General features: G+C 42.6%; 1 protein-coding gene across 1 annotated transcript in view; it reads right to left on the bottom strand.

Moving 5' to 3' along the window:
* The window catches only part of LOC103177282 (slit homolog 3 protein), a 108,467-nt gene that overhangs the window by 82,096 nt on the left and 3,966 nt on the right, over nucleotides 1–22,405 (bottom strand). The window contains exons 4-5 of the mRNA XM_042340066.1: nucleotides 17,890–17,961; nucleotides 8,019–8,090 (exon numbers count right to left, since the gene is read on the bottom strand). Coding sequence (XP_042196000.1) covers nucleotides 8,019–8,090; nucleotides 17,890–17,961 — 144 coding nt within the window. The remainder of the gene's footprint in view (nucleotides 1–8,018; nucleotides 8,091–17,889; nucleotides 17,962–22,405) is intronic.

Below are 22,405 nucleotides of genomic sequence, written 5' to 3'. Positions count from 1 at the left end.
AGATAAAATTGGTCATTCACTTCTTGGCTGTTTGTGGGACATTGCTGTTTGCAAATTGGCTGCTGCACATTTCTACAAATGCACAGTCACTACAATTTACAGTAAATCCTGAAAATGTTTTAAGACAGTTTGACGATGTGATAAGCCTCAGCTCAAATGTAAGGATTAATTTTAACATTGAGATGCTGCACATGTATATGGCCGAGACTCATTACTGAAGGCGTATGGTCATGACAATAATAATCCTTGCATTTGATATAGCAACTTATCACAGCTTCGAAATATCTGAAAGTGCTTCACAGAATATACTGTAAAGTGAATTGAATGTATATTTTGTGGGTGAAACGTGACAGCCAATTGCACACAACAGTTACCCATAAACGGTCATTTTAGTGACCAAAATATTATTATTTATTTGCATAGCTAAGTGTGAACATGGTTTGTGTACCTGGGATAGCGCAACTGACCTGTGTGTTAACCCGGCCTTGACTGCCTGCAAGGTGCACCAACACCAGGCGAAAGAGAGATGTTCTTGTTTGGTTGACTGGTTGGTTTAGATGTTGGCTGAAAGCCAGGATGAGTTGTTCAGGATGCAATCGTGAGCTTCCCCAGAGGACCAAATGTGTTGCTACAAATAGCGTATGTTATGTGCGGCAGTCCTCTAGTCATTGTGGTTAGACAATCGAATGACAATAATACTAATTGAAGATCAATACCTGCTAAAACGTCTACAATAACACCATTGCCAGAGGTTCCTGTCTGTTGGCTACAACCTGCTGAGACACACAAGCTGTGGTGGTTGTAATGCCCACAGCCAGATGAAAATGAGTAGAATGGCATTCTCAGATTCTTCCTTCCCTGGCCACTGTTTTTGAAGCAGGCCGTCAGTGACTGTCACCGTTTTGACTGTCAGTGCCGTTTTACTGGGATATTGATACTGACATCGAGGCTTGCCTATATAAACTCCTTGCTTGTTGGCCTCCCCAACTCCTCCCTCCATAGGCTGCAGATCATCCAGAACTCTGCAGGCCGTGTCCTCTCCTGCACCAGGCTCCGTATCCCTATCACCCCCATCCTCGCCCGACTCCACTGGCTTCCCATCACTCAGAGGATATAGTTCAAGATTCTGGTCCGCACCTTCAAAGCCCTCCATGGGCTTGCTCACCCCTACCTCTGCGATCCTAACCCATCCTGCCCGCTCCCTCCGCTCAGCAGGCTTCGGCCTGCTTCACGTCCCCCACCTCGCTCACCCACCATTGGCGGGTGGGCCTTCTGCCACTCTGCCCCACCCTCTGGAACTCCATCCCGCAGTCCCTCCGCCTCAACCCCTCCCTTGCCACTTTCAAGACCTTCCTCTTCGATCGTGTTTTCAATCTCCCTGCTACCCCCCTTGCCCTCCACCCTCCCCAATCCCCAACCCCCAGCTCGGGTCCGAAACAATGACTGTCCAGTGCCTTTGGACGTCCTCCTGACATGAAAGGCCCTATATTGTTGTTGATTCAGTTAAGATGTTAAACCTGTACAACCGCTTTGAAAGGCCACAATCTGACGCCTGAAAGCTCAACAATGGTCACAGGAACTAAATGGATTCACAGAGATTCATCCTTTTTTTTATGTGGAGCCTCAGCACTCAATACTCCCAGGTCCAGTGTGGTGAGGGATAGATAGAGTAAAGCTCTCTCTACTGGTGCTCCCAGGTCAGATACAGCAATTGTTAACTACACAGTACAGCGGTCTCTACACTGTACGATCAAGAATTTCCAATCTGTGAACAGTACAGGTTAGATTGCAACCTCAAAAGAGCAGTGCTATTTATGTCTGTGTGATCCTGCTCATACTCCACTCTGCTGATCACTCCCTCCATCAGCAAACACAGGCTTCTCTGCAACATCAGTGACCATGGCTTCAGCCACTATACCACTATCCTCTGGAACCCCCTGCCCCAATCGCTCTGCCTCACCCCTCTTTATCTTTAAATCTCACCTTAAAATCTACCTCTTCGATTGTGTCCATGATCACCTGCCCCTCCCATTTCTCCCATGCTTGGAATCCAACTGCAAAGCCGTTATATATAAATGGAAGTTGTTGTTGGTTTCCTACACCACAGTGGTGATTCTCTAAACTTGGGACCTTATCCCCTTTGGTAAATGGGAACCTTTATTGTAAGCTTCCAAGGCCAATGTCTTTAAATTTCACCACATTCAGAGGATCATCAATTTGATGTCCTCTCTGAAAGATAATTCACATAATAATAATAATAATAATAATCCTTGCATTTGATATAGCGCTTTTCACGTCGGGAGGATGTCCCAAAGCACTTCACAGAACACATTGTAAAGTGAATTGACTGTATATTTGTGGGGGCGAACGCGGCAGCCAATGACGCACAGAAATATAGAAATATACACTAGAAATTAGTTTACAATGTACCACCTTGCTCCACAATTGCAATCCCACTTGAAGGGGAGATGCAGTTATATATCAGGAAGGAATGCAGTATCAAGGTTAGCCCATTCCAGATAATACTTGCATTAAAATCACTGCCACAGTTAAGAATTAATTGCAATCTAGTGAGTGGTTTATTGCTTGCAGAATTAATTTGCAATGCATACTCTCCCATTAAATGTCTTGGCCAGCAATACGAAAAATAAAGATGATCCAATGTGGAAGATGAACTGAAAGCCCTTTCCAATATGTACAACAACAACTTGCATTTATACAGCGCCCTTCATGTCAGACGGTGTCACAGAGCACTTTACAGAGGCAGAGCTCAATGCTGAGCAAGCGGAGAGGGAAGGTGACCATAATGATAGGTGAAGGTCAAAAGAGGAAAATCTTTGAGCACAAAACAACCTGAAAATGCAGAGAGGAGGCAAGGCAAAGGGATTGAGGGAGAGAGTTCCAAAGATTTGGTATTGTAGTGGCTGAAAGCATAGCCGCCGATGGTGGGTAGAGGATCCAGGGAACATGGATGAGGCCGGAGCCAGTCGAGCGGAGGCAGTGGGTAGTAGTGTAGGGAGAGAGCAGGTTGGAGAGAGAGGGGGTGTCAGGGCATGAAGGGATTTAAATACAAGAGTGAGGACTTGAAATCTATCCACTCTGTGACAGACATGTTCTATCGGTTTGTTCAGTTGGACGTCAAAGATCTTGTGGCACTATTCAAAAAGAGAAGTGAGTTTCTCCCAGTGTTCTGGCCAACAATCCCCCAGAAAAAAAATGATCATTCACTCCATAGCTGTTTTTGGGAGATTGGTATGTGCAAGTTGGCTGCTACATTCCCCCCACAAACACACAGTCACTCCACTTTACAGTAAACACTGTAAAGCGCTTTGGACATTCTCCTGAGCTGAAAGACCATATACCAAATATAAGGATTATTATTAGTATTATTTTATGTTTTATAATGCTCTGTAACTATTCGTTAAACCACTCTCTCAGATTAATGTTACTCTATGCATCCCTCACTCCATTTGGCCCAAAATACATTTTCAAATATAATTGATATATAAATGTACATCTAACTAAGCAGGAACAAATAAATTGCTTCCATACAAATAAGGTACTCCCTTCTCCCATCATTAATCTATTCCTTTCTTTACAATATTGGCTCAGTAGTCAAAGCATTCTGTCTCAACATTGCATTAAGGCTAGTTATATTGTATTCTTATTGAGATTTTGGTGCATATTAAATGCCCCAAAGTTGGAAAAGTAGTAGTGAAACAAGAGAAATCAAAAAATGGTTGGGTGATATGACTACTACTACTAATAATAATCCTTGCATTTGATATAGCCACTTATCATGTCTTTGAGATGTCTCAAAGCACTTCACAGGATATACTGTAAAGTGATTTGACTGTATATTTTGTGGGCAAAACACGGCAGCCAATTGCGCACAGCAGTGTCCCACAAACAGTTGTGCATCGAGTGACCAATTTTTTTTGAAGGGATATTACCCCCAGAAAAGATATCCACCAATTGACTAACAACCGGCTACCCACTTATGGCTAGAGGCGTGTGGAGTAAGGAAACTTGCCCAATGTTTTGCCGTGCCGGAAATCAAACCCAGGTCTCTCCCTTGTGAGACAAGTGCTCTTACCACTGAGCTACAGGTCTCCACAGGACTAAGCTTGGCTTTTAAACCCTGTATGTTGTAAGAGGAAGGGAAGAATAAGGGAAGAAAGACAATGTTGAGAAAGAAAGTGGAAGAAAACGCAATTGGATTTCAACAGAGTGAGGATGTACAATAGCAACAACAACTTGCATTTATATAGCACCAGCCAAGTAGAATAACTACTCAGAGAGCTTTATAGTGTTGGAGACAGACATAAGATGGGGGTGGGGTGGGGGGTGTGGAGGAGGACAAAAAAAGAAGGAAAAGGAGGAAAGGAAGAAGCCATATGTGCAAGATGTCACGTGTGAAATTCGGGAATAAGAGACAAAAGGTCAGGCAAGCAAGCAATGACCACAAGCAACATTGTCAAAATACAATAGATAGGTCAGGAATGATTGTGACAGAGAAGTGATTGTTAGAGATATTGAATTGGAATATAAGAGAAGGGTACAAACTGGCAATGAGAGAAAGGATTTTCTCCTACCCATCAAGAAGCACTTTCCAAAAAAGCAAAAGTCCACCAACTCTCACTCAGTGTTAACCCAGCTGAAGATGAACAAAAAAAGGGAGGCAGTGATACGGCAATAACCCTATATGTGCTTTCTAAGGATATAGGTACTCCATTTATATGTAAAGGAATCTGTTATTGTTATTTGACTTGTTTAGGGCTGGACTCTAATCAGAGTTGTTTGAAGTTCCAGCCCTAAGTGTTAATTGGGCATCAGCAACCAATTAATGAATCAGCATTGCTAAGTATTTGAGAAGATGGAAAGTCTGGAGAAGGCAGCTGTAAACGGCAATAGCTTCCTTAACAAAATAAACCTTTCTTTTTTGTTAAAACCCTTAGCCTAAATTTGTTTTCTGGCCACAACCTACAAGGCTCAGTCCTGTAGTCCTGGAGTCCTGTAGCTCAGTGGTTAGAGCACTCGCTTTGCAAGTGAGAGACCTGAGTTCAATTCCAGGCAGGGCGAAACCTTGGGCAAGTTTCCTTACTCCACACGCCTAATAATAATCCCTCCAAAAAACAAAAACAATAATTAAATTGGCCATTTTCAATCTACGACTGTTTGTGGGACATTGCTGTGCGCAATTGGCTGCCGCGTTCGCCCACAAATATACAGTCAATTCACTTTACAGTGTGTTCTGTGAAGCGCTTTGGGACGTCCTCCCGACGTGAAAAGCGCTATATCAAATACAAGGATTATTATTATTAAGGCTTGACCAAGAGCTTCAGTATTGGTAGGCTTAGAATTAACTTTGAGGAAAACTCTTTTTTGGGGGGTGGGTCATCACATTGTTCTGTACACAGCCAGAGAAGCCAATCTGAAATGGTACATTTTTATAATTACCTTCCTTTCCGCATTTAATTACAGAAAGAAGATTAGTCAGCTCTGTTCCCTCGGGAGCCAGAGACAGACATCTCTGAAATTAAAAAAAAGCAGAGGGATGAGTGGGACGGTGCTGATAGCACAGGAAGATATCGATAGCCAAGCGGGACCGATCAATACCAAACAGCCAGCGCACTAAAACAGCCCATTAGAGAGACAATAAAACTTCCCCAATCAGGTAAATTAGCCTACACTAACATCAAAGGTTTGAAATCCAAGGACAAACCCGAGGGGCTGTTAATCATAGGCTGTCACAATCCTATATAGAAAAAAGAATTGGTCATTCTATCCATGACTGTTTGTGGGACACTGCTGTGCGCACTTTCACCCATAAAATACACAGTCAATTCACTTTACAATATATTCAGTCAAGGAACGTGATAAGGTGCTACATCAAATGCAAAGATTATTGTTAGTAGTATTATTATTATCCCTTCATCTTGTTGGCTATTACTCCCCTGTTCACACCATCAATTTTATATTCCCTTCAAATTCACACTATTAACCCAGCCCCACTCACATCAATCTATAAACTTGATTCCTTTTTTCTTTGCGTGTGCAGGATTCAGCAACGCCCAGAGAATGCTGCATCAGAAGGGACAGGAAAAAGGGAAGAGCCTTATTCCGAAGAGAGTTATTCCATGTCAACAATGAAGAATAATTATGGGTATGTGGAGGCTGCTGAACAAGGAAGAATGGCCCTAGTTTAATTCTGCTACTCATCACAATGCCTACCCGTTGCTCCTAACCCTCCACACATATACACACATATTCAGTGATATTGGGAGCTCAGTTTGCAGAGACGGAGTCCTGTAGCTCAGTGGTTAGAGCATTCAAGAGACCTGGGTTCAATTCCTGCCAGGGTGAATTATTGGGCAAGTTTCCTTACTCCATACTCCTCTATTTACCTATCAGTAAGTAGGAACCCGGTTGTTAGTCAATTGGCGGATCGCTTTTCCAGGGGTAATAATTCCTTCAAGAAAAAATAATAAAATAAATTAAACTGGTTACTTCAATCCACGACTGTTTGTGGGACACTGCTGTGCGCAATTTGCTGCTGCGTTTTTCCCACAAAATATACAGTCAATTCACTTGACAGTATATTCTGTGAAGCGCTTTGAGATGTCTTAAAGGATTATTACGATCTGAGGCACTGGGCTGTGACTGATCACTCAGCTACTTATGCATCCTCCACTAAATGCTTAGACACTATGGAAACTCACAATCAGACAGAAATGATGCCGATTCAGAANTTTTTTTTAGCTCTTCTTTTAAAAGTCTCAAGAGTTCCTGGAATTGACACATTTAAATAATTCCAAAACTTCATTGAATATGGTGTTAATTTGTTCTGGAGCTTACCTCAATTAATACAAAGGGCAGGGAAGCATCCCACTCAGCTCTTGTTAACCCGACAAGCCAAAGTCCTAACGTGTAGGGTGGTCCTAGCTTGAAAGCTTGCCAGACAACAATATCAATGGCAAGCTATGAAATTTTACCTGGTTAGACTCCAGCACACTCTGGGGTCCCCAAGCCTTGACTCAATTAAATTCCAGGATCCAGATTTGCATAGATATTTTCCCAGGAAATTATATAATTTGAGATGAGGGAGTCCTTTGGAAGCAAGGAGCTTGAGGGACCCATGGCTATTTCTCACGCAATCCTATGTTAAATTCTCAGTGCCCTCACTAATCACAGAATGGACCAGTCACAATGAGCACTTAATATTCAAATGAGATGTGACTGAATATAAAACAACGAAGTCTGCAGCTTTGCCTTTGCTATTGGGTGCACAGATGTAATGACGTTCTGTAGATCCACAGGCATTCCTCCAGCTGGACTTTGATCTGCCAGTCCATTTGCAGATGGCAATTTATTTTGTAATGGTAAGATGAGGTTTGTTTGTGGGCAAACTAGAATCTAGATACGGTATAGGCAGCTCCAAGGTTGATCCGTTGCCGTGTTCATCCCCACCCCATGCCACCCCCACCAAACCAATAATACTGTATTTCCAAATCCAGGTGTGACTTCTGCTGCAGCTGGTATTAAAGTACATTGAGGAAGCAGCTTTAAATTGTGTACTACGAGTAGCAAACTTAAAATTAGAACAATGCCATGTATTCATTCATCATCTGGTATTCAGCACACTTTGTGTACTTAAAACACATTAGGGTGTAATTTGCAGTAATTTTTTACCGGATTACTAACAGAGAATCCCAATAAGATTCCCATGGACTGGCAGGAATTGGGCACTGAAAGTGAAGGTTCTTACAGCATTACTGATCCACAGGACTCCCCATTCTCACGACTTGGAATATCTTAAGAAATACTGTGGTTTGGACCCTGTTACCTCTATGGCTGTGTGCGTCCAGCTCAACAAGCTCTTGGTGAATGGACGAATGCTGCAGCACATTTTTCCATTACGTTGGGTCAGCACATCCACACATGAGTCGAGTGGCACCTACATCTGACCTTTTAGCTTTTGAAAGGGTTTGAATAGCTTGCGTTGAATGAGTACTTACAGTGTCCTAAGCTTTGGCATGTGGTTGAAGCTGGTCAAGGGGATGAGGCTGATGTTGTTATTATTGAGAGTGCTGGAAGAGAAAAGACAGATTATTATTCATTGCTGAGAACAACCATGTCAAATTAAGTGTTAGTCTTCTTGTAGGCTGGGGTGGGAGTACAGAGACATGCCTGTCCTCCACTACTTGTCTCTTCACATGGACGTACAATGGGTGGGAAAGAGCGAGAAAAGGAAAAACCAAGTCTGCGTCCCACTCCTACCAAGACACTGTAATTGCCTGTGTCTTAATGTCTAACTGTTCCTGATGTCTCCCTTCAGTTTAACCAGAAGTGCTCAAAGCCACGTGCTTTTGATCCGCGACGGGTTGGAGAAGATGTTATTCCAACCAGCCTGACATTCGCTCTGTCTCCTCCAGTCTGATGACCAATTCATCAATCCTCAGTGCGTCTCGGAGCATGTAATCTACCCGGTCAGTGTCTCCACAATAGCGTGTAATTGCTTTATCACAATGATATTATATTTAGCATGCAAAAGCCAATTATGGCTGTGAAGCATCTCCTGGCGACAGAATAATCTGAGGGAAACTGTCAGTTTGAGGCTAAACAAACTGTTTAATATAATCCTGTTGATTTGTATCCTTTGAGGCAGCATCACAATTATGCTAATTTATTTAGTTTTCATTTCTATTAGATTCAGAAGGGAAAAAAAATAGATTTCTCCATTGGATTGAATTCTAGATGTCACATTTGTTAAAGGGGGAAAGTTTGTTCTACTGAATTGGTTCCATTGTCCAGCAGATCTCTGCTGACTGACTACTCTTAGTCACTCCTGCTTAACCCTGTTTATACTCCAGGACTGCAGGCCAGAAACAGACTGATAACAAACACAAGATAAGAAAGCATTGAATGAGACAAGGCAACTCAGACTATCAAGTCCATTCCTTTCGCAGACCACACAAAATCCACCTTATTATGATGACTTCAACACACCTCCTCTGAAACTCCATCTGGGTCCAAATTTATTCGATTGATGGTTTAGAGAGTCTAGAGTTTGGCAAATTCTTAAACGCTGTCTCAAGTTTGATGCCAGTTTTCTGTGTTTTTTTTAAGAGCTACAATTTCAAAGTTGAAGCCAAATTCAGCAATTTGTCAGAGACCAAGTTAACAAAGTGAAAGAACATGTCCTCTAAAGCATGAATCCAGGCAGCAGCGATGCTCCATTCCTTGCTATACTCTGCTCGTTTTTATTCCTTTCAGCTTTCTCATAAAATACAAATTAATCCCATCAAACAGATTCAAAGGTCTTTCCTGGATCACATTATATCCCTGAACAAATAGATACATCACCGGGTTCAGTCTACGCTCAATCACTGATCTCAGCTGGGGCTACATTGGTATCAGTGAACCAGGATTAGGGAGAGATAAATCAGCCGTTTATTGCTCGACAGAACTCCCCACCCCTCCCCCCCAGTTGGACTCCTGTGAGGAGGTCTATAATGATGTAGAAGCAGGCTCGGCTACAATGCCCAATGAGATCAACATACTGGTAATTCAGGGTCACATATGAATAAGTCAAACACATTCAGGTGAGGAGGGCAGAATCTTTTTCACGTGGAAGGTGCTGTATAAACACATGTTATATTGTTAAATATATATAATGATTCACCTACAAATACCATCACTGTACTTTACAGTATATCCTGTGAAGCACTTTGAGATATTTTGAAGATGTGATAAAAGTGCTGTATCAAATGCAAGGATTATTATTATTATATCACACACACACATTATGTTTATTTACATTTCTTCATAGTCTTCAATCTCAGTTTAGTTGATTAATTCAAATTTTGTGACAATGCTAGAGAATTCACATCCAGTCCACGGTGATATTGACCTGGACAGAGCATACCTCATTAAAACAAGCAGGATGAAATAGACATTGTGATAGATTTTGATTGGAAATCTCAGGTATCCATTGCCTTCAAAACAGAGTAGCACTGGGCTGATTTACTTTACCAATCATGTCAAATACACCTGAAGAGATCAATAGTGCAATTGGCTGCCGCATTTCGCCCTCAAATATACAGTCAATTCACTTTACAGTCTATTCTGTGAAGCGCTTTGAGATGTCTAGAAGACTATATCAAATAAAGCGCTATATCAAATGCAAGGATTATTATTATTATAGGGTATGAATGGCATAATTCGTAATGGGCGGACAGAAGATTCCAGAATGCTTGGTGCACAGTCTCAAAGCTCAGTAAGCTGCAGGTCTGATGTCTTATGCAGGTTATTGTCCGCATTGTAAATTGAATTTGGAGGTTTGTATTGATCCCCATCCCTCCACCCCCAACTAAATAGAAAGAGGACTTAAATCCGGAGTTTTCATATATTTAATAGTGCACACAGCTTGTTTTAAATGACTGATATAAATAGGATGGAAAGAAATTACATACAGTCAGGATTGGGAAGGGCTTTGATAGTAGCAGAATTGCAGTTACTAACATAATAAACTGGGCTGGGAAGCGTTCCTGAGACGCTCAGTGTGAACCTTTTAAGATCATTTTGTCTTAAAATTTAAGATCGAGTGGAATTGTGGATAATTCTTAAATTCCATCTTAGTTTGGAAGCTCTTATTGAAAGAACCGGCTTCCAAAAAAAGAATATTCCACATTTCAGCATGACCTTAAATGTTTAGAATAAATGGCCTTACAGACAGAGATGAGTAGATTTCTGGGCCTCGGAGGAGTTAGTTAGTCACCAGGGAATGTGAGCTCTTTGAGCGCTCCTTGCACACATCGGCCACAGAAATTGCCAGTCAGCTTTATGGTTTACCAACACTCATTGTTTGTAAGTACTGTATATGTCACCCATTCTGCAATACTACAAATGATAACACATCAACCGCTTCAGATCACACACAAACTCTGAGAGTGACTTTAGAGTATTTTATCAATGGAGTTGCAAACCAACGGTCCCAACTCAACACTTAGTAATTTTTAACATCACCCTTAAACATCACACCTTTCTTATGATTAGTAGTTTTGCTGATGGAATAACAGGGTGGGTAGTGATGGATGAAAAAGCTACCACAATCTCATGGAATGAGTTCCCAGGTTATACCAAGATTTACGTAATAAAATGAGGAATATTGTGACTCATAAATATTATACTCCAAAAAACTCACCTCTTTGACTGCACTTTCGACCATTTTTCCTCCCCGTCCTTACCCTCTTCAGCTCCTTCCGCCCCCACCCCACCCAGCTTGGGTGCCCAGACAGCTGTGTAAAAGTGTTTTAAAATGTGTACATGTAAATTGTGCTTAAATTTTACATACAATGATCAGGAGAGTCAACAGAGAGAACTAAGGGTTTTAAATCAGTCAGATCTCACTTTGGACTAAAAATAATATGAGTTGGTGTTGCTGATGAGCCACATTAAGCAGCTTCACATATAGGCAGCAAGGCAGCTACTTATGCCTGTGGCAAACCATGGGTATTAACACGCATTAACAAAATACTCTCCACAGAGGCGAGGGAACCTCATTAACCTCCTCTAATCAGTATATTGTGCACTTTGTATCATTAATATATATTATGGTATTTTGTGCCTCTTCATCTCAGCCAATATCCAATTAATTTCCTTGCCCAAAGGAGCATTAGACCAACATCTAAGAGCAGTACCAATTATGGAGAGTACACAACAGAAGTGAACCCGCAGAGAATCTACAGTCTTGCTGTAGATCTCTGCCAATTCTACCTCCCAACCATCATAAAAAACCTAAAGAAATAAGTCCATCAGTCTGTTTAATTCCCCTTTTACCTCACTGAGCACATCCAGTGTGAAGATGAATTCCTGCCAGGCAGGCTGCTCGGAGAGGAGCCGACCCAGAACTTTCATCGTCACGAAGCTCCTGGTGAAGCAGTTGGTCTGCGATGCACCTCGCCAGCCTGAGGATCGGCAGAGAGGGTGTTGTAGACCGGCGCTAGTGCTGCCACCCTGGTCCAGTCTTCCATCCGCAATGCTTACCCCTCCCCCGGCTCTAAATATTTATGCTAGCCCGATTGCCCGAGCGTGGTGACGTCAAAAGGACGCTTACTGATTTATTACTGCGGTAAGAACAGAGCAGCTTTTAACTGCAGCGATTTATCCGCGTTTTGGTTGGGAGTGAGTGGGGCGGGGAAGGGGGGATGGGAGAGGGTTATTACATCGCTACTGAGGGAGGCGGGAACGACAGCGATCAAACCACATCCTATACAATTATGCGTCGAACTGAAAGCAAAGCCTAGCCGTCTCAATCTGTGTGGGAAGCCAACAGTTTCCTTCAAATTCTACCAATTGTTGATTGGAGGGAAGTCTGACTTACAGAGAGAAGGACAATGAGATCAGTGGAGAGTCATTGGGCAATGCAGCTCAGATGGCAATACACTGTCTCCGAGTTGCATTGAAATGTTGCTCCAAGCAACGTTCATTGCAAAGGACCCTCTGTCATCCCCAGATTAGGGTTCTGTCGATCAGTTCTACAGCTTTAAATCACTGCAGGTAATTTGTCGTAGCCAAGGAAACAGGATCTCTATTCACCTTCCTGGCTTGTCTTTTTTTTCTTTCATTAAAACAATAGAGGCTACCAAAGGAAGCATCCGCAATCTATACTTTCACAGTCCTAGGAAGAAAACCTGAGGGTGGGAAAAAAGCGTTAATGTTCCATTTTCACCTGTTTAGTTTGGAAGATGATTGATGCTTTCCTTTCCCAGTTGGGAGAGGGAGAATTACTCTAGAGACTTTGCATTCTTGTAAATATGAAAGGCCAAAATTGTTGGACTGTACTTTCTACCTCACTTTTAGGTAGACTGTTGCCACACAGAAAGTCGGCCCTTCTAGTTTGTGCCGGAGTTTTACTCCATATGAACCTCCACCTCTCCTATTTCCTCTCCATTTCTCTCTATTCCTTTCTCGCTCATGTAAGCATCTGAAAACATTACATGCTGCGAGCCTCTTTGTGGGGGACAACTTTAACCTAACAGTTTGTTTTTTCTTTTGAATAATTTTCTCCTCTCCCTTCCCTCTACACCAAAAGGAATTTTGAGTCCTCTTTCTTCCTACTGGGCTACAGTTGCAAGAGTTCTCTCTAATACCCCACCCAACACATCGTTATTCATCTGACAGTGAGTGTCCTTAGAATATTCAACCCGGGTGGTGGGAGCGAAGAGGGGGGTTGAGCCAAAGCTCAATCGTGGGCTCATTCAACATTCACATACGCATATCTTAAAGCAGGAGTTTTAATGATCAGCAGCAGGTCATCCAAGCTAACCTTCCCCTCCCAAACTCAATTGTCACATTCCAACTATTTCTCCAGCTGACATCAGCTAATAGTAGTCCATATGGCTCGGCTGATTACTGAGCTTTTATTGAATTACATAGACTGTTACAGCATGGAAAGTCATTGTGGTCCGTGCAGCGTTTATACTCCACATGAACCTCCTCCTCTCCTATTCCCTCTTCCAAGTCTCTCTTTTCCTTTTTCCTGCATGTAATCATCCTCTGATATATATTGATAAAGGGACATTCCGACTGATTCTTCATGAAAATAGTGGGGCAGCAACAGTGGGACAAGACATTAGCCTCTGAACAGCTCCACCTTTTACATTAATAATTAATAATCAGCATTTTGATATTGCACTTTTTACGTCTTCTAGACATAAAAAGCGCTTCACAGAATATACTGTAAAGTGAATTGACCGTATATTTGTGGGCGAAACCCAGCAGCCAATTGCTCACAGCATTGTTTTGGAGGGATTATTATTAGGGGGTAAGGAAACTTGCCCAAGGTTTCGCCCTGTCTGGAATTGAACCCAGGTGTCTCGCTTGCAAGGCGAGTGCTCTAACCACTAACTACAAAAATAATAATAATAATCCTTGCATTGATTTTGCACCTTATCACATCATTGAGACTCAAAGCGCTTCACATCATATTGACTGCCTATTTTGTCCCCAAACAGTCGTAGATTGAGTGACCAAATTACTATTATTATTTTTTTAAGGGATTATTATCCCTAGAAAGCAATCTGCCCATCGACTAACAATTAAAGCCACAACAGCCCAATTAGCTGCAGTATTCCCAAATTAGTGCTTTCCATCATTTCTTTCCTGTAACAAGGTTGGAAGCCCAAGACATTATCCTGGTCTATTCATATAGCTTGTGCCTTCTTGTGACACAGGTAATGATGTTTGACCAAGGGAGGAGGAGAGGGAGGCCAATGTGCAGAGCATGAGCGCTAAGTGCTTGGCCAATAAGCTCTTCTTTTTGCTTTGGTTCCGGCTGATTAGCAGGACAGGACTGGGGAAGAGAGAAGGGGGAGGTCAGGAGAATGGACAGACAAACAGCGCATTTCAGAAATTAGCATGTACTGCAGAATAAAAACCTTCTACAGACAGCACAGGAGGAACACTTATTCAAGGGACAGTTTCATAATTAATACCACTGGAAAGTTTATTTTCCAATGTTTCTGGGTCCCGCAGCTCATATAAAAGTAATTTTTAACAAGTTGGTATTCAGTCAATGGCCTTGTGGTTCATCTTGTATTTGGACCTTTGCGAAATGTACGTATCTTTTACAAAGCATCAACTTCAAAGTAAAGTTTCATCAATTCTTCTCTCTGCTCCCGATCAGATGATGTGTTAGTCGGTCACACTGAAATGAATCATCGTGTTGCCTTTGCCTGACATCAATGTGTCAAACAGGATTCTCAGCTGTGTTTTTTCCCTCGTAAAATCTCTGCCCTTCCTTCCTGAAGGATCTGCTGCACTCCGGTACAGTTCAATGGGAGCAAACTTCCCTCCTGTCCCTTGCCCAACATTGAATGTCAGAAGACTTTTGAACGTGGTCAAATCAGATCCTTTCCTTACAGGCACACATTATCCAGTAGGGAATTGCTGGAAATTGATTAAGAGCAGGAACTCTGGCTTAAAGGCACTGAGGAGAATTGCAGGATCCCTAATGCTCACTCTGGCTGCGATCCGTGAGTTTAAAAAAGATCGAATTCAGGACATTTTGTGTCTGAATGGCTTAGTTTTGCATTGGGCATTGGCTTCATAACTTAGTCATCACCAGAGGAAATCTCCAGCTCCTGAAAAGGATATTTAGACAGGGTTGTTGCCCCTTTGGTCATATTCTTTGGTCAGAAGGTTGTGGATTTGTGAATTATGCTCATAGTTGACTTCCAGTGCAGGACTGGGGAACATTGCATTGTTAAGCGAATAATAATAAATCTAAAATTTGGTACAGCACCTTATCAAGTCAAAACACCACAAACTGCTTCACAGAAGTTTGTGCAAAGCATAATGATTGTGTATTTGTAGGCAAACCGGTAGCCAATTTGTACAGAGCTAATTTTTATCTGGAAGATTGTTGGTCTGGAGAAAGTCCCTTCCCTTTCTGAATAGTGCCATGGGATCTTAATGTCCCCTTGAGAAAGCAACCAGGATCTCAGTTTACCATCTCCTCTAAAGGATGACATCTCTGATAACCCAGCGCTCGCCCAGCACTGCATCAGAGTGTCGGCCAGGATTATGAGCTCAAAGTCCCAATACGAGGCCTGAACCAAACAAACTTTTGATTCAGAGACAAGGGTGTTACTAACTGAGCCAGGCTGATACCTAAACACTTGGTTAAAGGTACCATCCTTGGATGAAATGTTAAAACCAAGCTCCCATCTACCTGTTCAGATGGTCATTAAAAATCCCCTGGCACTCTTCAAAATGAGAAGGGAGTTTCTCCCTGATAAATTGGTCATTCACCGCATGCCTATTTGTGGAACCTCTGTGTGCAAAATAGCTGCCACATTTAACTAAAAAATGCACACTCTACACTTGACAGTAATTACTGTAGAGCAGTCTGCAATATTTCAGTACAATAAGGTGCTGTAAAATTGCAAGTTCCTTCTTCAGAAAACTCCGAACACAGAATTTCTGTTTGCTAATTTCTGGGATAAAAGGAACACCAAATGTGATACATCATGAGAAAAGAATGAGTGTGTTGGAAATCACTGAGCTACACTCATTCCTCAAGGAAATAGGAAACATAAAGCAAAATAGTCATCGAGAATTTTGGACTTCCAAGCCAGAAATTATACGTGGCAGGGGGCAGGGGTATACAGGAGTGAAGATTACAGCTTTAACACTGATCACACAGACTGAAATNAAAAAATGAGATTCAGTTGCGGTAGAGCTTTATATTAATATTACTAACATTTTCCCTTCCTTCCTAACAAACCTGTCACTCCTTATAGATAGCATTTGCTGGCCATCAATGGAATGCACAGTTTGGGAGGGGAAGGGTTTAATAAATTGATCTTTTAAAAATTGCATTTAGGTAATGTCTTTAATGAGACACAAGAACATAAAACAGCTTTCGAAACCATTGCACTTGTTAAAAAGTCTCCTTAAAACACAGATTTACAGTTGCCTCCGCATCGCATTTTCAGCATTTCGTACAACAACAACTTGCATTTACATAGCGACCTTCACACGGAATAGCGTCCTGGAGAGCTTCCGTAGTCTCACTTCATGACAAGATTGATATGCGGTTGCATTACTCCAGCAGGAGCGATCGCAGAGCATGTCACCACAGGGGAAGAGACAAGTTTCTGGCCACAACATTGAGACCACCTTTACATCACACATTGCCTCATTTTTAAACACAAGGCAATTCAGAAAATGTAAGTGCTGATAACTCGATAAACCCCAGACTGTGTCCAATGGGGCCCCAACTTATAAAATCCAACAGCGACTGGACCCTCACTCAATATGTTGTGAGGGTCTCTTAAAATCACTCACCTTTTGACTATTGACGATCAGACTGACATGCAATGCCTAAAACTATTCCCCTCCCTGCCAGGATTCCCTGATGTGTACTCACTAGGTTTTACAGAATGAATAGCTTTTAAACTTCACAGAGGATCACAAGACGATAATTCCCCCTTCCAGTCTCCCCCGCCCCACCACCCCGCCCTGAAATAAGTCTGGCCTGCTTTACACACGGAACATTGCACAGTCAGTAGAAGAAACACGACTTTCTTCAATTGAAAGGTCATTTGTATTTCTAGTTCACAACAGAAAAGTCAACAAGAATAACTTGCATTTATACAACGTCCTTCAGGTGGGCAGCATCTTGGAGCGCTTAACAGCAGCTGGAGAGGAGGGGAGGTGACCAAAAGCACGGTCATGGAGTCTATTCAGGATAGAAATCAGAATTCTATCCTGGATTTTAACATTTCCTCTCCCCCACCTCCCTCCCACCCATGTGGGTTAACTCTGCTGATCGCCAACTTTAAAATCAATCTCTAAGCTCTCTTATTCTCTCCCCATTCCCCCCCCCCCCACACATTTAAGATGAATGAGGTACTGTCCTTCACTTGAACAAGACTGAGTTGTGAGATTTCAAATGCAGATACACCAGGAAGAGGGAGAAAGAGAGAATCCGAGAGCAAGAGCATTACATTGAAATCCTAGATACAGGTCAGCATCAAATCAACTGGCTTCAGTACACACACGTACACACACGCACGCACAAACACACGCACGCACACGCATGCATACTACACACAGTCACACACACACATGCACACACACACATGCACACACACACATGCACACGTACAAGCACACACACATACGTACATGCACAAACACATGCAGCGACCTTATAATTATAATAATCCTTGCATTTGATATAGCACCTTACCCTACCGTCAAGACATCTCGAAGCTTGTGGCTAGGAATGAGTTAACGTAGGGGAGGTTAGACAGACCGCATGCACAAGATGGGGCGGGCAGGGGCGTGGGGGAAACAAAAGAGACCGCGTCCACTCACAGAATCTCCAGGTCACGCAGGGCTCTGAAGGTTCCATCTTCGATACAACCGATGTGATTGTTGTCCAGCTGCCTGTTAAATAAACAAACAAAATAATAAAAGAGGAGCACATCAGAGGGGGCAGTGAGGAGACAAAGCCCCTTCTCAGCGGACTAGGGGGTTTTGGAGGTCCCCATCACACCGGAATATCCCCTTCACTAGTAACACTGAGCCAGCCACCCTGGCCCTGCACACCATCGCTGCCTCCTCTGACTGAATGAAAAGCCCTCACACTCAGAACACAAACCTATCAGCTCCCGGTAAATATTAATTGCTCATTTTTTTTAAAAGACAGAGGGGAGTAATTTCATTACATTAGGTGGCCCAATCCATTACAGGCTTTTACCGTTCTGTCAGTGAAACCATTTCATTAAAAGTAAAGGCTTCTAAATCACTCGGGGTCACACATCTGCCCTCCACGACCTACCAGAATTTCTCTCTCTCATCTTTTCTTTTCTCTCCTGGTTCTAGAGGCTGACTTGAAGTCTGCATGACAAGTTCCTATTACAATGCTGAGTGCTCAATCACTGCGGCGGTCTGTCAGGGGGCACACTAAGAGTACGGCGCACAATCCAAATTAAACCCAACAAATCTCATTTGGTATTCACTCATTACGCTGTGCACCAAATGCTTGTTACCACATTGCCCTGAAATTGAATCATCATTCCTTCCCAAGTTTTTTTTTGTTTTTAAAAAAATTGAGTGTCTTGAGTTTTGGGGGTTGATGGGGGGGAATGGTCTGCATTTTAAAAAGAGCTGTCTCCACAAAATCCTCCTTTCAGGTACTAGTGAATGGTTGCCAAAACGCAGTACAGTGCTGTAAATCATCATAGCTCCTTGAAGGCATGACGAGTCTATCACCGTGTAATTAAGCCACGAAGACTAGAAATGTTCCAGGTTCAATTCATATACCATCCAGGCTGGGATGAGGAAACATTGCAATTGGAACCAACCCTTTGCACAAGAGAAACTGGAAACAAATCAGCCAGTGTCTGCTTCCCGATCACCTTGGAGACCTCTGCTGTGTGCGCGCCTAAACTGGCTTGAGGAGGAGATTGGAATTGTCTGTGATGCTCTCAAGGTGGAAGAGGGAGTGTAGAGGGAGCTTTACTCTGTATCTAATCCATGGCAAAATTAATAATAATTAATAATACGAATCCTTGCATTTAATACAGCAAATTATCACATCAAAACACTATTTAGTGAAGTGTATTTGACTGTGTATTTATAGGTGAACACAGCAACCATTGTCCGCAGAGCAATGTCCCACAAACAGTCATGAAGTAAATTGCTAATTTTATTTTTGACCAGGACAAAAATCCTGTTTTTAAATAGTCCCATAGTATCTTTAACATCCGCTTAAACAGGCAGATGGGGCAATGGTTTCAAGTCTCATTTGTAGGATGCCACCTCCAACATTCCAGCCAGCACTGTACTAGGGCTGTCAGACAAGAATAGGAGTGAAAATTATCAATGAGGTGCTTGAACTAACAAATTGCTGACTCGAAGGCTAGAGTGTTACCACTGAACCAGGCTGACATGTATTTCTGAGAGAATTTGATGGGTCTGCTTAACGGGAACTGTATCTAACCTGCGCTTCATAACAGTCAATTCACTTGAGAGTATATTTTGTAAAGCGCTTTGAGATGTCTCGAAGACGTGATAAGGCACCTCCAGTGCAAGTATTATTATTATTAATATTATCCAGGAGCTCTTGATACTGCAATGCACAAAGAGCTTCACGGCATATATTGAGTATTGCAGTTTTATGGTCAATAAGGTTGTGTAGTTGGGGACCGCATGTTATAAGGTTGATGGAGTTGAGGAAATGGGGCCTTGAGTTTAGAATTAATGCACGGTGTGGAAATGCGGATGATTTGCTGCCAGTGTTCTGTGCGTTGACCATTTCTGCTCAACAGTAACAGACTCTGATCTCCCCAGTGCTGAGGTCACTGAACTCCAACAGGCTTTAGCCTGACTGAAAGCTGATGCTATCACACATGAGGCACTCAAGGGCATCAGCTTCCTGGAAGTTGCCTGTGAATGACAGCTTTCCCTGCACTTTGCAGGTTTACTGCCAGCCCTGGAACTGCTGCTTAAGCATAGTCCATTGCGCTGGCCACCGTCAAGCACTTACTTTCTGACAGTGATGATGAATGAGCTTCCAGAGACCTGAGTCACTGGTATCGCATAACAATTCAGAACAAAATACAAAAAAAGCCTCATCCACAACACAGCCTTCAACCTCTGCAACACAGCATCTTATTGAGATATGCGTTGCAGCTTCTGGTTTCTACCTGGCAAACAAAACAATGGATTTAAAGTGTATGACAAATCCCATACATTATTGGTGAGGACCAGACTACAAATACTACAGCTTGGGGATCATTTGATTCTGCGTTCAGAGGCAGCTAAGGTCAATTTGCCTTGATGGCTCTGAAGACTTTGGCTGCCATCGACCAGGGAATGAACGGCTCTGTCTGAGTCAATACTTCGCTGAACAGTGCATTCACCCAGTGAAATAAAACTGGAAAAATGCTGGAAATCTACAGCAGGGCAGTTAGCGCCCGAAAGAGAAAGAGTGGGTGAACATCTGGGCTCTGACTCTTCATCCATACTGGAACAAGCAGACTGAAGGTTTAACCCCCTTTATGTAGGATTGAAGAAGGAAAGAAGAAGTAGACCAAGAAAATGATGACATTAGGAACAAGTTGTAACAGTGGTGGATTGACTGACCAAATTTTTTTAAAAGGGCTTATTACCCCTGAAAAGTGATCCACCAATCAATCAACTAACAACCGGGTTCATGCTTACTGCTAGGTAAACAGAGGCATGTGGAGTAAGGAAACTTGCCTAAGGTTTTGCCATGCCAGCGAATCGAACCCAGGTCCTCTCAGTTGCGAGGCAAGCGCTCTAACCAATAATCTACAGGACTATAAAAAAGACATTCTAAGGCAGTACAGCATTGCTGCAACTGAAACAAAAAGACATGTTGAATATTTGGGCTCATTACGGTGGTGAGAGGATTGTCAGATTGTCAGGAATGGAATGCTTCTTTTTAAATTTCACACTCAATGTCAACATCCAGCACTGTCTGGCTAACGCTAGACGCAGAGTAAAGCTCTCTCCTAAACAATGCATCTCATCTCCACTACAATTGGCTACCATGAGGTTTCCTGGGTGAATTACTAAATAGGGGTCAAATGGTGCTGATCGGGTACACTGCGCGCTGCGTCCTCCCAATGTTGGAAAAGGTCTCAGGCCTATTGGACCTCGCTGGTGTAAAACCATCAAGTTAGAACCAGCAGAGACGAAACTCATCCCTTTGTTCTGAGCTCCATTCAATTCACCCAATTCCCAGAGATGAAAGCATAGCATTCAGATCCACGGTGAGACAAAGCTCAGATAGATCATAACAACAATTTATGGCGTCTGCGGGCTCGAAATTGCTGCAGCAGGAAACCTTCATCTGAGATTTTTTTTCACAGCGGAAAATTACTCAGATCGAAAGCTGGAGAGAGCATTCAGTGGGCAAAAAGCAATGGAAGTGCTAACACAGTCAAAGCAATTAATAACATGGAAGTGAAGGGAGGCACTGTCAAAATGACGTAAATTCAGGGTTCATGACTTCAATAAAGCTGTTTGAAAGAGTAATTAAAATTCACAATATATTTTATGATAAATTAGCTCTTTCTTGCAACCGTATGCATAACTAGGTGGATTTCTTGAAACATAGACTCAATAAAGATAAATCAGTGAGCAGCAATCTCACTTAGCGTTGTACAGAAAAGCAATACGTGGCCTCAAAACCATCTTAGTCTCCATTCTCCTTCAGCCCACGCTGCCCAGCTTGATTCATTGTTGGCGTCTGAAAGCTTGGTTAAGATTTGTTTTCGAAAAAAAAACATGAAATGTTATATTGATAAAATGTGAAACACAATTCCCGGTTCATCTGAATTATGATTTGGGTTAACTTGTTTCCATCCAATTCATATTGAAAGGCACCTAACACTTTAAATCAATATTTTGAGGGGATTTCTTGGGGTTTATTAAAGTCAGAGATTTCAGTGATGAGGAATGAACTGCTATTGTCCAAATTCACAGCTCACGTCTTGTAGCCACATCAAGGCTCACCCAGGAGTGTCAAATGTAAGCGTCTCTGAACTCATGAGGCTGTTACGGGCTCCCTGTGGTCTAATGGGTAAAGGCAACCCTACAGCAACACTAAGCAGTGCCGATTGGGAGGTCACAGGTTCAAATCCCAGGTGTGTGCTATGCTGGGCAGCAGTCAGGGCTACAATTGCCCGCAACACTCCTTGGGGTTGGGAGGTGAAGATCTGACAGTTACAGCCCCTCATGGCTCTTTGGTGGCCTTGTTGGAAGCTATGAGTACATGGACATCAACTGAAGTCAGGAGCAGATTCAGATGTGTACCTCGTCCTCACTCGTGGTTAAACAGTCAACCAAGTGTTAATGT

Source organism: Callorhinchus milii, unplaced genomic scaffold (genome assembly GCF_018977255.1).
Source record: "Callorhinchus milii isolate IMCB2004 unplaced genomic scaffold, IMCB_Cmil_1.0 Scaffold13, whole genome shotgun sequence".
Lineage (NCBI taxonomy): Eukaryota > Metazoa > Chordata > Chondrichthyes > Chimaeriformes > Callorhinchidae > Callorhinchus > Callorhinchus milii.
This window is presented reverse-complemented; position numbering and strand designations above follow the sequence as displayed.